The sequence below is a fragment of the Bos grunniens genome, chromosome 1, assembly GCF_055505025.1.
Source record: "Bos grunniens cultivar Pamir isolate PY7600 chromosome 1, Bosgru_T2T1.0, whole genome shotgun sequence".
NCBI lineage: Eukaryota > Metazoa > Chordata > Mammalia > Artiodactyla > Bovidae > Bos > Bos grunniens.
In genome coordinates, this window is record NC_141165.1 from 19,155,938 (window position 1) to 19,170,420 (window position 14,483).

At 39.7% G+C, this 14,483-nt stretch overlaps 1 protein-coding gene and 1 pseudogene across 3 annotated transcripts in view; one reads left to right on the top strand and one right to left on the bottom strand.

The window, feature by feature from the left end:
- Positions 1 to 14,483, bottom strand: part of MRPL3 (mitochondrial ribosomal protein L3) — a 116,557-nt gene that overhangs the window by 85,721 nt on the left and 16,353 nt on the right. For all 3 annotated transcript variants that reach the window (XR_015145347.1, XR_015145358.1, XM_086350356.1), the window contains exons 5-6: positions 8,959 to 9,058; positions 7,325 to 7,385 (exon numbers count right to left, since the gene is read on the bottom strand). Coding sequence is in view for 1 of the 3 variants with exons in the window: in XM_086350356.1 (XP_086206482.1) it covers positions 7,325 to 7,385; positions 8,959 to 9,058 (161 nt within the window). In the remaining 2 variants the exon portion in view is untranslated. The remainder of the gene's footprint in view (positions 1 to 7,324; positions 7,386 to 8,958; positions 9,059 to 14,483) is intronic.
- LOC147379084 (ATP synthase peripheral stalk subunit d, mitochondrial pseudogene) lies at positions 1,388 to 1,862 on the top strand (annotated as a pseudogene).

Here is a 14,483-nt window from a genome sequence, read left to right on the forward strand (position 1 = left end):
ATCAAAGTAAGTACCCTGTCTGTCTCTCCTGGCAGCTGCTTCTCTTTGGGCTTCCCAGTGACTCAGTGGTAAAGAATCTGCCTGCCAATGCAGGAGACACAAGAGATGTGGGTTCGATTCTTGGGTCAGGAAGATCCCCTGGAGAAGGAAATGGCAACCCATTCCAGTATTCTTGCCTGGGAAATCCCATGGGCAGAGGAGCTTGGTGGGCTGCAGTCCACTGGCTCACAAAGAGTCAAACATGACTGAGCATACATACATATTTTTCCTATTTTGAGCCAAAGGGTAATGAGAATTTAAATGACACTGATAACTTCAAAAATAATAAGATTATGACAGAAATTGCTATTTAAGTAATAAGATTATGCCTGAAAATATATGGGTTGTTTTCATTAGCCCAGACTCATAGACAGATTTTTCAGATGATCTTATGTACAAAAAGAAAAAAATCTTTTAAGTAACTGAATGAAATGTTTTCTGATTTCAATCTGAGATTTGAGCAATTATTTCAGGGATGCCACTGTCATGAATTCAAAGTTCAGTAAGACACCTGGCAGGAAAGTGTCCCATGCCCACCAGTATGGGCTCATCACCATCGCCAGTGTCTTCCAAGTTCTCTAAGAGAGACCTAACATTTATCTCCTAAACAATGCAGAATGTGTATTTACAGTTTTCTTTTTGTTTATCTTACTTTCATTCTTTTCAGAGTTCTCCTTTAACATAAAAAAAGAAAAACGCAAAAGTTAAAATAAGCACTGCTAGAATTCAACAGAAAACAATGGACTAAACACCGCATGTTAAGGGTAGAATCAACAGTCATACTTTATATTAGTGACTCTTTCTACATTATCTAGAGATGTTTCCTCCTCAAAACTGAGAGAGAAAGAAAGGGAAAAATGTTGAACCTCCAAACCCATCATCTGTTAGAAATTACAGTGGAATATAATCGCCGTTACAGAACAAGGATATAGCCTTTAAAAGGGCCCTAGTACACTAGGGAGTACCACTACCCAGCGGTGGTTGTGGTGGTGTGGGGATTGCATCATTATACATGCTAGGCTTTAATTAGAATAAATTACATAAAACTGATACATTTCAAAGACTGAGACTTAATGTTTATAGAATAATGAAAACTGAAAAATTATTCTGATAGAAAAGTTTTATATATTAGATGTTAAGGATCTTTCCCACATAATCTAAATAGAATTTGTATTCTCAGACTCTCTAGATAAAAAACTATTTCTGATTTAAAAATACAGCACAGGTAAATATATATATTTTTTCGATGTAAGCAAATTTTCCAATGTAATCATTAAAAGAGGAACATTTTATAAATTCAGGAAGCCTGTTGTGGACTGTGGGCCCCGGGTCAATAAAGGTCCTCAAGATGGTTGGATGGAAACTTGCTCTAAAAGCCATTGACTGGGTAGCTTTCAGGGAGATTATCTCCCAAAGGCCACTGCTAATTCCTTGAAATTCTGGAATGAGACCCATACCTCCAGGTTGGCTAACCTGCCTGAGAAACCACCTGCCCTTGACTGGGCTTGCAAGGCCAATGTGGCAAAGGCTGGCTTGAAAGATGACTTTGAGAAGGAGTTAATGCCCCGAAGTTTCCTATGCCAGAGGATAAATACACTGCCCAGGTACACACTGAAGAAAAAGAAGATGTGAAAAGCTGTGCTGAATTTCTGTCTCTCTCAAAGACCAGAATTGAGGAATATGAGAAAGAGCTGGAGAAGATGAGGAACTTAATAACACTTGATCAGATGACCACTGAGGACTTGAATGAAGTTTTCCCAGAAACCATATCAGACAAGAAAAAGTACTCCTACTAGCCTCACAAGCCAACTGAGAATTTATAAACTTCAGTCTGGGAGAAGGCCCTGAATTATAAACTCTGGACATTAAAGATAATTATAGTGAAAAGACAATTTAAGGAAGGCTTCAAGAAGAGGCTCCCAGCCATAAAAAGGAACACATTTGAGTCAGTTCTAATGAGGCAGACGAACCTAGAGCCTATTATGCAGAATGAAGTAAGTCAGAAAGAGAAAAATATCGTATATTAATGCATATATATGGAATGTACAAAGATGGTCCTGATGAAGCTATTTGCAGAGCAGCAATGGAGATCCAGACATAGGGAACAGACTTGCGGACACAGTGGGTGAAGGAGAGGGTGGGACAAATGGAGAGAGTAGCCTGAAAACACATACATTTGCCATACGTAAAACAGGCAGCCAGAGGGAGTTCGCTGCGTGACGCAGAGAACTTGAGCCGGGGCTTTGTGACAACCTACAGGGGTGGGACAGAGGTTCAAGAGGGAAGGGACGTATGTATACCCATGGCTGATTCACGTTGATGAATGGCAGAAACCAACACAATATTGTAAAGCAATTATCCTCCAATTAAAAATAAATAAATGTTTTAAAAATGTAAAAAAAGGGGGGTTGCTAGTGTTGGTTACTGGTCACTTAAAAGAAAATGTCTGTGGACAATTTCATTCTTCAAGTAGATAGATTCTATTAACACCATATTTTCTTAAATTACTATTTTTCCATTTTAAATTTTTCTTAAGTTATTTCTAACGTATATTTAATCCAGTAATTAAAACTGAAAGTATATGGTAAAAAATTTGAAATACTCAAAATATAAGTGTAGACTTAACAATTAAATATAATTATTACAACATGAGAAAAATAAATTTCAATTAGAAACAAGTCTCAAATTAATCTCTAATGGAAAGGAGATGATGAGGCCAGTTACTAAGGAGACCAGTTTTCAGTTTCATGCTAACTAAAATGTGAGTAATACACAGGCTTACTTTTACTGCAATGTTATTTGAAATCAGATTGACTAGACTTGCATACTTTAAAACAGACGTCCATATGTTATCATTTGAGTTCAGTTCAGTTGCTCAGTCGTGTCCGACCCCATGGACTGCAGCACACCAGGCTTCCCTGTCCATCACCATCCCCTGGAGCTTGCTCAAACACATGTCCATAGAGTCAGTGATGCCATCCAACCATCTCATCCTCTGTCATCCCCTTCTCCTGCCTTCAATCTTTCCCAGCATCAGGGTCTTCTCAGTGGGTCAGTTCTTCACACAGGTGGCCAAAGTATTGGAACTTCAGCTTCAGCATCAGTCCTTCCAATGAATACTCAGGACTGATTTCCTTTAGGACAGACTGGTTGGATCTCCTTGCAATCCAAGTGACTCTCAAGAATCTTCTCCAACACCACAGTTCAAAAGCATCAATTCTCTGGTGCTTAGCTTTCTTTATGGTCCAACTCTCACATTGATACATGACTACTGGAAAAACCACAGCTTTGACTAGATGGACCTTTGTTGGCAAAGTAATGTCTCTGCTTTTTAATATGTTGTCTAGGTTGGTCATAGCTTTTCTTCCAATGAGCAAGCGTCTTTTAATTTCATGGCTGCTGTCACCATCTGCTCCCCAAAATAAAGTCAGCCACTGTTTCCATTGTTTCCCCATCTAATCACCATGGAATGATGGGACCGGATGCCATGATCTTCGTTTTTTGAATGCTGAATTTTAAGCCAACTTTTTCCCTCTCCTCTTTCACTTTTATCAAGAGGTTCTTTAGTTCTTCTTCACTTTCTGCCATAAGGGTGGTGTCATCTGCATATCTGAGGTTATTGATATTTCTCCTGGCAATCTTGATTCCAGCTTGTGCTTCATCCAGCTCAGCATTTCACATGATGTCCTCTGCATATAAGTTAAATAAGCAGGGTGACAATATTCAGCCTTGACATACTCCTTTCCAAATTTGGAACCAGTCTGTTGTTCCATGTCTGGTTCTAACTTGCTTCTTGACCTGCATACAGATTTCTCAGGACTAATTTGAGAAGAGCTGAGAAAAGGCAGGCACTGGGACTCTGTGCTGGGTAAAGGAGCACAGAAAAGCGAGTTCACTGATGAGCTTCCGACTGTTCTTCAGTCCAGTGGTTCTCAGTGTCGTCCCTGGACTAGCAGCATCCACACAACCTGGGAACTTGTTGGAAATGCAAATTCTCAGGTACTTTCCAGATCTAATGAATCTGAAGACTGGTAGTAGATAGAAGATTGTTTAACAAGCCTTCTTGGAGATGCTGAAGCCCACTCAAGTGTGGGAACTGATGCTCCAGGCTATGAATCCTTGTCCCTCATCTGACCTAACTATGTTAGTGCAACACTTTTTCTCCAGTGTGTACATTTATAACATCATTAATAATCAAGATGATGGAACCCAGAAGTTTCAAAATGGGCTGCAAGAGGAGGACAAAGTATAAAAAAGGAGGACAAAGTTGACTGCCACAACTTGGAGCCTATGTCTAAAAGATAACGGTTCCATTTATAGTCAACAAAGAAAAAACATTCTCACTGGCTGTAAAGGACTAAAACTCCAAGCTGGGGGAACTGTTCAAAAAGTGAGAAGCATCATGGAAAGGAGATAGAAGAATTTAAAGAGGAGAAAGAAAAGCAAGCAGATTCATGTTTGCGTGCATGTACACAGGTACACACACATATGGGGAAAGTCAATGGCAGTGACAGCTGCCACCAGGACTGTGTGTAGCTTAGATGCAAGCCTGCTCAGGAGAGATCCAAAATGTCTCCATATGAGGAGGACAGAGTTCTGTAAATTTGAAAGCACTTACAAGCACCCTGAGGCCATAATAACATGCCAGCTATGAAAACTACAGTTATCAGCAACATTTAGCAAAAGATCAGTCTGTTTCATTTTGATCTCAGGTAATACCCCAAATGGAGAAGGCAATGGCACCCCACTCCAGTACTCTTGCCTGGAAAATCCCATGGATGGAGGAGCCTGGTAGGCTGCAGTCCATGAGGTCGCTAAGAGTTGGACACAACTGAGTGACTTCACTTTCACTTTTTACTTTCACGCATTGGAGAAGGAAATGGCAACCCGCTCCAGTGTTCTTGCCTGGAGAATCCCAGGGACGGGGGAGCCTGTGGGCTGCCGTCTATGGGGTCGCACAGAGTCGGAAACGACTGAAGTGACTTAGCATAGCAATACCCCCCAAAGGTACATACACTAGAGTACTGTGCACACATTATACAGTCAAACAGAAGGTGGTACAGCAGCCACACAACAAATGGAGGTCCCCCTTCACAGGTGTGTGTCAACTACTCTAAAGCCTAAGGCTACTTCCTCTCTCAGTTCTCATCAGCTGTTTAGTCCTGAGGCTGAAATGCATATGGCTATACACACTCTTGTCTTCTAGATATATGCTCTTAAAACACAAAACCAACACACTCTCACAAGAAGGCTGAAGTTTTAAAAACAGCTTCTAAGAAGTTAAGGAATGGGGGGAGGGGAGGGAGGTTCAAGAGGGAAGTAATATATGTATAACTTTGGCTGATTTGCATTGCTGTATGGCAGAAACCAACACAACATGGTAAAGCAATTTTCCTTCAATTAAAAAATTAAAAAAAAAAAAAAAGACGTCAAAGAAACCCAACAACAACATATGAAATAAAAGCATCTGCTGAACACAGACACTAAAAAGGCTAGGCTCCAATCCAAGCTAGTCACAAACACTGCCACAAGGCATCTGTTAACAAAGGAAACTGATTTGGTGGGGCTTCTTGAATATCTCATTTACCCTACAAAATATGTAGTGGAAAGCACACATTATTAACTGTAAGTTAACAAATTACCATGAAGTATTATATGTAATAATTTAGGAATTGAAAAAGTAAAACCATCTGATTCATAACACATGTCTCCCTATCTACCCAAACCAAAGCTTTATAGCTCCAATATTTTGACTTCTTCACAAGGGCACGCAGGACAAACGTTACCATGAGACCAGTAATTTCAGAGGCCCCAGCAAGTAGGAATGAATTCACAACAATCAGGAGGAAGGGAGAAGAGGAGGACGGTTCAGTCTCTTTAAAGCCTTACTCTCCTCTCCAGGCCAAACCCCCTCCATTTCTAAATAGCTAATCAAAACCTAAGGTCCCTAGGACCTGTGTGCCACGGCCCATATTAGAAAGTAGGCAATAATAATGAGGAAGCGAAGAAGTATCTGACTGCATTTAGGAAACTGACACTAGATTTATCTGGTTTCCGTGGATACAAGCAGCAGCTCTGGTTCAGTCACTGTGATCTAAGGTTATCCCAGAGCACCTCGAGGCTATTTTCATTTTCAAACGGTTCTCAGTCAGAATATTTCTAGAACATAGGCTGCATACCTTGTCAAATGGCAAAAGGAAACTGAGACACATAAAGCAGTGAAACTGTCCTCAATGTTAACAGAACAAGAAATAAGAGTGAATGAGAACTTGGGAATTCCCTGGCAGTCCAGTGGTTAGGACTAGGTGCTTTCACTACCATGGATTGGGGGTTCAATCCCTATAGGGGAACTTAAGATCAAACAAGCCAAGTCAAACAAAAGAATGGACGGGAGCTGATATCTGGAGTTAAGCTTAGCCTAGATTATATGGATTATAAGAAATGATACTGAAAAGGGCTTGGTGACTTTATTCCATAGTGAGATAACATCAACTGATTTTTAAAAATGTTTAACTGGAGGATAACTGCTTTACAATGTTGTGTCGGTTTCTGCCACACAATCTGAATTAGCCGAAGTGTACATATACTCACTTCCACTTGAGCCTCCCTTGCCCTTCCCATTCCACTCCTCTAGGTTGTCACAACTGATTTTTAAAAAACTACTTCTACAAGTTCTAAAGTTTCCTGCAAGTTATCTAGTCAGTGCTGAACTTAAAGTATGATTCAAAGTCAGCATTTCTGTTAGTGACAATTAAGTGTTCATTTCTACCAAATCTGAACTCTTCTTTACATATGACAAAATATTTTGTCCCTTCCAATGCCAAGAAGATGATGTCATGCTACTGAAGAGGCCTAAGGTGTGATTCTGTTTTCTTCTTCCAGTTTCTGATAGGATTTTAACACAGTTCCAAAAATGCTCTACAGTACAAGATATCTGTAATTTAACTGCTTCCTGTATCTTTTACCGATAGAATATACGCAGCCTTTTGTCTTCAAATAGATGTGGGCCCACCCCACAAGGAACTTGAGTAATGTAACCTTTCTCTTAGTCCCATCTGAAGAAGCACACATCTCAATTTAAAACGTAAACTCTTCATGCACAACTAATTCAGTGCAATTTAAAAACTGGTACCATCAGTTACATTAAAGATTAGAATAATGAATGAGAATAATGATTACTTATCTTTTATTCACTGACTTTGAAAGACTGCACTTCTTCCACTCACTCTGCTGTTTTTTAATATACAAGGAAAACAAAAGGAAAAAACCTGTTATGTGGACCTACGTTTTGGCTGTGACATCCACATATTGTCCTGGGCGAAAGTGAGCAGCATAAAGAGGAGTGCCTTTATGAAAATAAAACAAAAAATCAGTATGAAATTTGTTAGCTCAGAAACAATTTCATTAAACAAACTAGATAGGAAGCTTTCTAGCTACCAGATTTCAAAATGTCAGGATAGTCTCTTCTGCCATTTTAATGATTAGAAACATCAACAATAAAATAGCTCAATAAATGCATTTTAATGGACAGTACGGGGGGTGAAGTATGGGGCACATGGTGCTCGAGTGGTCAGCAGCCCACAGCCACTGACTTGCTTGTACCTTCACAGATACTAGGTGAAACAGGCAACTCCTGTGACAATACTGTTCCTGCTGGTAAATACATGAGATTCTTTGTTTTTTTCTTGTGAATAACAATATATTAAGATATATTTTCCATTTCTAATAAGAAAAATAAAAATAAGAGAATGACTCAAAAAACGTAGGATATCATGGCTTTTCTTTTTTTCCTATTGGAGATAAGTTATCCAAAAATAGGAACCAACATTAACATCACTCGGTAAGATTTCAAAAAAAAAAACTGGAACCAATGTAGTAGACAATATAATCAAAAGCTAATTTGTATTTGTTTTAAAACAAGGAGTAAAGTGCTGCAGGGTTTCAGAGGATAGGGTCCTTTAAGTAGGACCCAATGTAGATTTATATGGGCAGAGAAAAACCTTGAATTAAGAAAAAAGAGATTGAAAATGATCAAATTTCTATGGCTGAATCACCTGAATTGATATTTGGCCATTTTTCATCCACATAACAACCCCAGTATCATACAGTTTGAACTATAGCAGAAGTTAACACAGACTTCATGTTTATACTAGTTAACTCCATTTACTTTACCTCAAAGATGAAAAATTTGCTCTTAAAAAAAATACCTTCAATTCTAGCTTTTATCAAGGTTGACTCTATCACCCCAATTAACAAGGCCTACTGCAACTGTATTCTACCTCAAGAAATTCAGTTCAGGTATTAAAATATCAAATCTTAAAACATCCTTCTACAGTCCACTTCTCAAGAACTCAAGTTCAAGACATTAGGAAGTTTTTCTAAAGTTCAAAGACATCAAAATGCCATTAACTATGTGAACCAATATAATCATATTGCCAAATTTGACTTTTTGATATTCCATGGAATAGGTAAAATACTTTGGAATTTTTAAGTAAGAATCTTTACATCGAGGTGCCATGGTCAGTCACTTCTCTGTTTCTGGCTATATTTTCTTATTCTATCGCAGTGAGAATCTATTCCTCACTTAATAAAATACCAGCCTACAAACAGCGAACTTCACATTTTAAAAGTTCACTTACTTATTTGGAGAGGCTTTTCCAAATGTGAAACACTCTGTACATTAAAAACAAAAGCGTTCCTCCTTCTTTCATGGAAAACAAAGAGTTCTCTACAGTTCCTTCCACTTAAAAGAGAAAAAGACCTGTTTGTCCCTAGTGATTAAATCAGACACGGTTTTATATTTAAAAATAAATGTTTGGGACTTTGTATTGTGAAATCAGCTTTATTGAAAGGGCTGACATTAAACAAATCACATATTTGGGTATTTTTACCTCCCTCCTCTCCCCGATCTCAGATTACCTGGCTTAATAACAGCATTATCTGTTACGTTAAACATTTTAATTTTCTGCTTTGGTGGCAATCCAAGTTCTTGGTAAAATTCCAATATAGATGTAGATTTCTAGAAGAAAAGCAGCACATAAAAACAACACATTAAATAAATATGTGAATTTAATGCACAGAAAACTAAATTAAGTTACTAACAGCCCAGAAAACAAATCAGAGTGCACTCTGCTTCCCTAATGAACAAATAGTACCCCATTCCCCTTATTTAAGGGAGGTGAGAGTTTCATCCATCACATTCTTCCCTTCTCTTCCCCGCTTTGAGCTGATAATGTTGCTTCTCACTTCACTGAAAAAATAAAACGGAGAGACCTTCTCCAAGCTTTTTTCACCAAGCTGATCAAACTGCCTGCACCAGCCCTATACACTGTCATTCTCCCACCCCTCTTCCAAGTGTCAAGCGGCAAAGAAGGAGCTCTCAGAGAACACCAGTGCCAGGGCCTTAGCTTGGAGCCTGTAACTTCACTGGTCTAAGGGGCTGCCAGGCAGCAGTGTGTTTTCAGCATTCCATATGTTTCTGATGTGAATCTGGGGCTGGGAACCACAATGACACATGAACTGTCGATGCTCTCATTAAAGCCAAATCCTCCACGGTGTACTAATTCTTAAGCCCTTTCACCAGTTCAGTGGCTTTACTCCTGAAATCGTCCCCACCACCTTCTGAATCAACAATTTCCCCCTTTCCACTGGAACTTTCCTATCAGCACACAAAGAATCACAATAACTCATATTAAAACAAAAACTTTTCTTCAGCCATAAATACTCCTCCCTTTCTCAAATCCACTTTCACCAGGGGATTCTAGCCCCTGTGAAACATACTGGTTAAAATCACCAAACACACTGGTGCTGCTGCTAAGTCGCGTCAATCGTGTCCGACTCTGTGTAACCCCGTAGAAGGCAGCCCACCAGGCTTCATCCCTGGGATTCTCCAGGCAAGAACACTGGAGTGGGTTGCCATTTCCTTCTCCAATGCATGAAAGTGAAAAGTCAAAGTGAAGTCGCTCAGTCGTGCCCAACTCTAAGCGACCCCATGGACTGCAGCCTACCAGGCTCCTCCATCCATGGGATTTCCCAGGCAAGTGCATGAGCAAAAATGGGCACAGGCAGTCACTCTCTCTTGGAAGGCCTCCACTTGACTTCTAGCTACTACCCTCTGGTTTTTGCACAAGTTAATGACCCACTTCTCCAATATCCATCCCAAATTCTACTCTGAACTACAGATTCTTCTGCCCTACTGCCAAGTCAACATTTCACTTTGATATCATAGAACAACTCAAGTTCAACACGTCTTAAATTTGAAATCAGCATGACTCATACTCTATGAGGTCTGCTTGCCTCTTCTTCTGAGTCTCAACAGCAGCTCTGTACTGATGTTTAGACCAAAAATCCTGTGGTCACCTACAACTCCTCTCTTTTGCACATCTCATGTCCATCCAACAGCCATTCCTCTAGCCTCTATTTAAACACACAGGCCACATCAGCCACTTCTCACCCCTATCCCAGCCAGTTGTATACTGGCTTATTTCAGTATCTGGATTATTTGTATTATTGTATCTGGATTATTTCAGTAGCCTCCTATTAGTTCTCCAGCTTCCATAATCCTGACTGACTCCCTGGTCTATTTTCCATTCACAGGCTGGCACGATCATTCTAAACTCAAGCTACATTAATCTCCACAAAGGTGTGCACCTTATGTAGAATCAAGTCCTAAGTCCTCACCTCGGTTTACAAGGTTCTAACACCACCTACTCTCCCAACTTTCCCTGCCTCAGGGACAATGTGCTCCTTACCAGTCCAAGAACTCACCTAATAACAGCCTCAGGTCCTCCACACCTACTGGCCCTCTGCCTAGAAGGCAATTCTGCCAGGTTTGTTTTCCCTTTTCCTCTTCAAAGTCTTAAACTGCCTATCTTATTTACAGCTGTGGAAAATGTCTGCCTCACTATTTTAAAAAAGGGCAAGAAGGAAACCTTTTCTATGCTTTTCCAGGGTTTCAATCTCTTCCCCCAGTAGGTTATGGATTCTATATGAATTCTATATGTTATGCAAATTTAACATGTCCGTTCTTTTTAAGTTTGTACCACTTATATCCACTGTAGACAGGAGATTTACTTTATTTAAATTTAGGAGTATGCTTTTGTTAAGGAAAATTTCAAACATATGCATGAATGCTGACATTCTGAGTCAATAATTATCAAAATTTGGCCCATTTGTTTCTATTTCTGACATACCATACTGTGTAAGTTTAAGCTGTACAGAATAATGATTTGACTTACATACATGACAGAATGATGATCACAATAAGTTTAGTGAACATTCATCATCTCATGTTCATAAAAAATTAAAGGAAAACAAATTTTTTCCTTTTGACGAAAACTCTTTCACATTACATGTGAAAACATGTAATGCACAGTAGTGTTAATTATATTTATCATATTGTACATTTTAACCCTGGTATTTATTTACCTTATAACTGAAAGCTTGTACCTTTTGACTGACTTCATCCAATTCCCCTTCCCCCTATCACCTGCCTCTGGTAACCACAAATCTGAAAACTTTTTCTATGAATTTGTTAAAGTATAATTGACCTATAACATTGTTAGTTCCTGGTATAAAACAAAGTGATGCAATATTCCTATACATTACATAAGATTCAATATGATAAGCCTAGTTACCATCTGTCACATACAAAGATATTACATAATTACTGACTGTCTTCCCCACACTGTACATTTCATACCCATGACTCATTTATTTTGCAACTGGAAGTCTGTACCTCTTAACCTCCCTCACTTATGTCTCTCCTCACGCCTCTGCCAGATTTTGGTATGATATGCTCCCCCATTTTATTCAGGTTCCCACCCAAATATCAACCTACCTTTCCTAATTATTCTACGTAAAATAGATAGCACCATTTTCTGTCTCTTGCAATGCCCTGAGCTCACTTTATTAATCTTCAAAGCACCTCCCTCCATCTGTCATAATATATATTTTTTGAGTTGTTTATTTTCTGTACAAGAGCTTCTGACTCACACCCAACTGCACCAAAATGTACGCTTCCAGAGAGCAGACACTTTAATGGCTGTTCCATCCCCTGCTCCTCGTAGGTCCTGCTGTCTGCTCTTCCCTTCACTCTCACTTTTTTGTGTGAGCTATTGTGAATATTCTTGAACAGAAGATTTTATGGACAACTTATTTCCTTAACATAATGTCCTAGTATCTTTTTAAATTAACACTCTTGACATAGATTGCTGTAAGACTTACCTAAAAAGTTGTACCACTTTACATTTCCTGATGTGAAGAGCCTCTCTCCTGAGAATATAATCAACAGTATTTATCTTCCTGCTATTCCCTCTCCCTCAGCTTCCCCTCTGATCCTACACAAAGCACTTGCAGGGCCCTGATGAGCCACAGTACTCCATATATGCTTACCCGTGCCTGCCTATCCCAGTCTCTTGGTCCATAATCTCCTCCCACTATGTACACTTTTCTGTTAAATATATGCCCAGCCCCAGCTCCAGTGATCAGCCACTCTTATCTGAAGAACATATATTTGAATATCCAGCAAACTTAAGGTACTTGCTAATTTCAGTTGGAAATATGAACTGTGCCCCTTTATAACTTACTGAGTAGGCTGCTCTTAGGTGACATGAAATTGGGTGGCACTGGCCCGAGGGCAGAGAACTTTAGTTTTGGATCAGTCCATATGCCACCCACCTCCCCCACGTGAGAATCTCCCTGGAGTCCCACAGTGAGACTATGTAACAAATACTAAGAAGTCATGCTCTGGATGTCCACAGAAGACTGTTTTCTACCTCAAAGACCCCTCGGAAGCTGTCCTTTCCTCCAAGAGTGATAATATACATTCATTCCTGTCACTCTCTATGGTTTCACTTCCCATATGCTGAAACCTAACACTGATATTCAACATCACCAAGGACCCTGCTTTTCATCTTTAATCATACTCAATTCTTCTATGAAAGCAAACATAAAAGTTTTCATTTAAAAATATAGCTCCTTGAAAGAGAAATAAAAGGAATCCAGACAGGAAAGGAACAAGTAAAACTATCACTGTTTGCAGATGACATGATACTATATATGGAAAAAATTTTAAAAACTTTTAGAAAAAATGAATTCAGAAAAGTGGCAGCAAACAAAATTAATATACAGAAATCTGTTGTTTTTCTACATACTAACAATGAACAGAGAGAGAAATTAAGAAAAAAAATTCCATATGCAATTGTACTCAAAAAACCCCCAAAAACCTAGGAATAAATCTATACTGGACAACTAAAAGACACCGATGACACAAAGAAATGGAAAGGTATATTGTGCTAACGGACTGAAAGAATGCGTTGAAGATAATCATACTACCCCAGGAGCGGTGGTGCGCTGCGCGGCGCCAGAGCAGCCGAGAGGAGATACCCCACGTCCAAGGTCAGGACAGCCGGCCGAGAGGAGAGACCCCAAGTCCAAGGTCAGGAGCAGCAGCCATGAGGAGACACCCCACATCCAAGGTAAGGTGCAATGGTGGCACTTTGCTGGAGCAGCTGTGAAGAGGTACCCCACGTCCAAGGGAAGAGAAACCCAGTAAGACAGTAGGTTCTGAGAGATGGCATCAGAGCGTAAGCAGACTGAAACCACAATCAGAGAAAACTAGCCAACCTGATTACATGGACCACAGCCTTGTCTAACTCAATGAAACTAAGCCATGCCATGTGGGGCCACCAAGATGATGGGTGATGGTGGAGAGTTCTGACAAAATGTGGTCCACTGGAGAAGGGAATGGGAAACCACTTCAGAATTCTTGCCTTGAGAATCCCATGAGCAGTATGAAAAGGCAAAGAGATAGGACACTGAAAGATGAACTCCCCAGGTTGGTAGGTGCCCAATATGCTACTGGAGAACTCCAGAAAGCATGAAGGGACAGAGCCAAAGCAAAAACAACATCCAGTTGTGGATGTGACTGGTGACAGAAGCAAGGTCCGATGCTGTAAAGAGCAATATTGCATAGGAACCTGGATGTCAGGTCCATAAATTAAGGCAAATTGGAAGTGGTCAAACAGGAGATGGCAAGAGTGAACGTCCACATTCTAGGAATCAGCGAACTAAAATGGACTGGAATGGGTGAATTTAACTCAGGTGACCATTAGATCACTACTATGGGCAGGAATCCCTTAGAAGAAATGGAGTAGCCATCATGGTCAACAAAAGAGTGCGAAATGCAGTACTTGGATGCAATCTCAAAAACGACAGAATGATCTCTGTTTGTTTCCAAGGCAAATCATTCAATATCATGGTAATCCAAGTCTATGGCCCAACCAGTAATGCTGAAGAAGCTGAAGTTAAATAGTTCTATGAAGACCTACAAGACCTTTTAGAACTAACACCCAAAAGAGATGTCCTTTTCATTATAGGGGACTAGAATGCAAAAGTAGGAAGTTAAGAAACACCTGGAGTAACAGGCAAATTTGGCCTTAAAT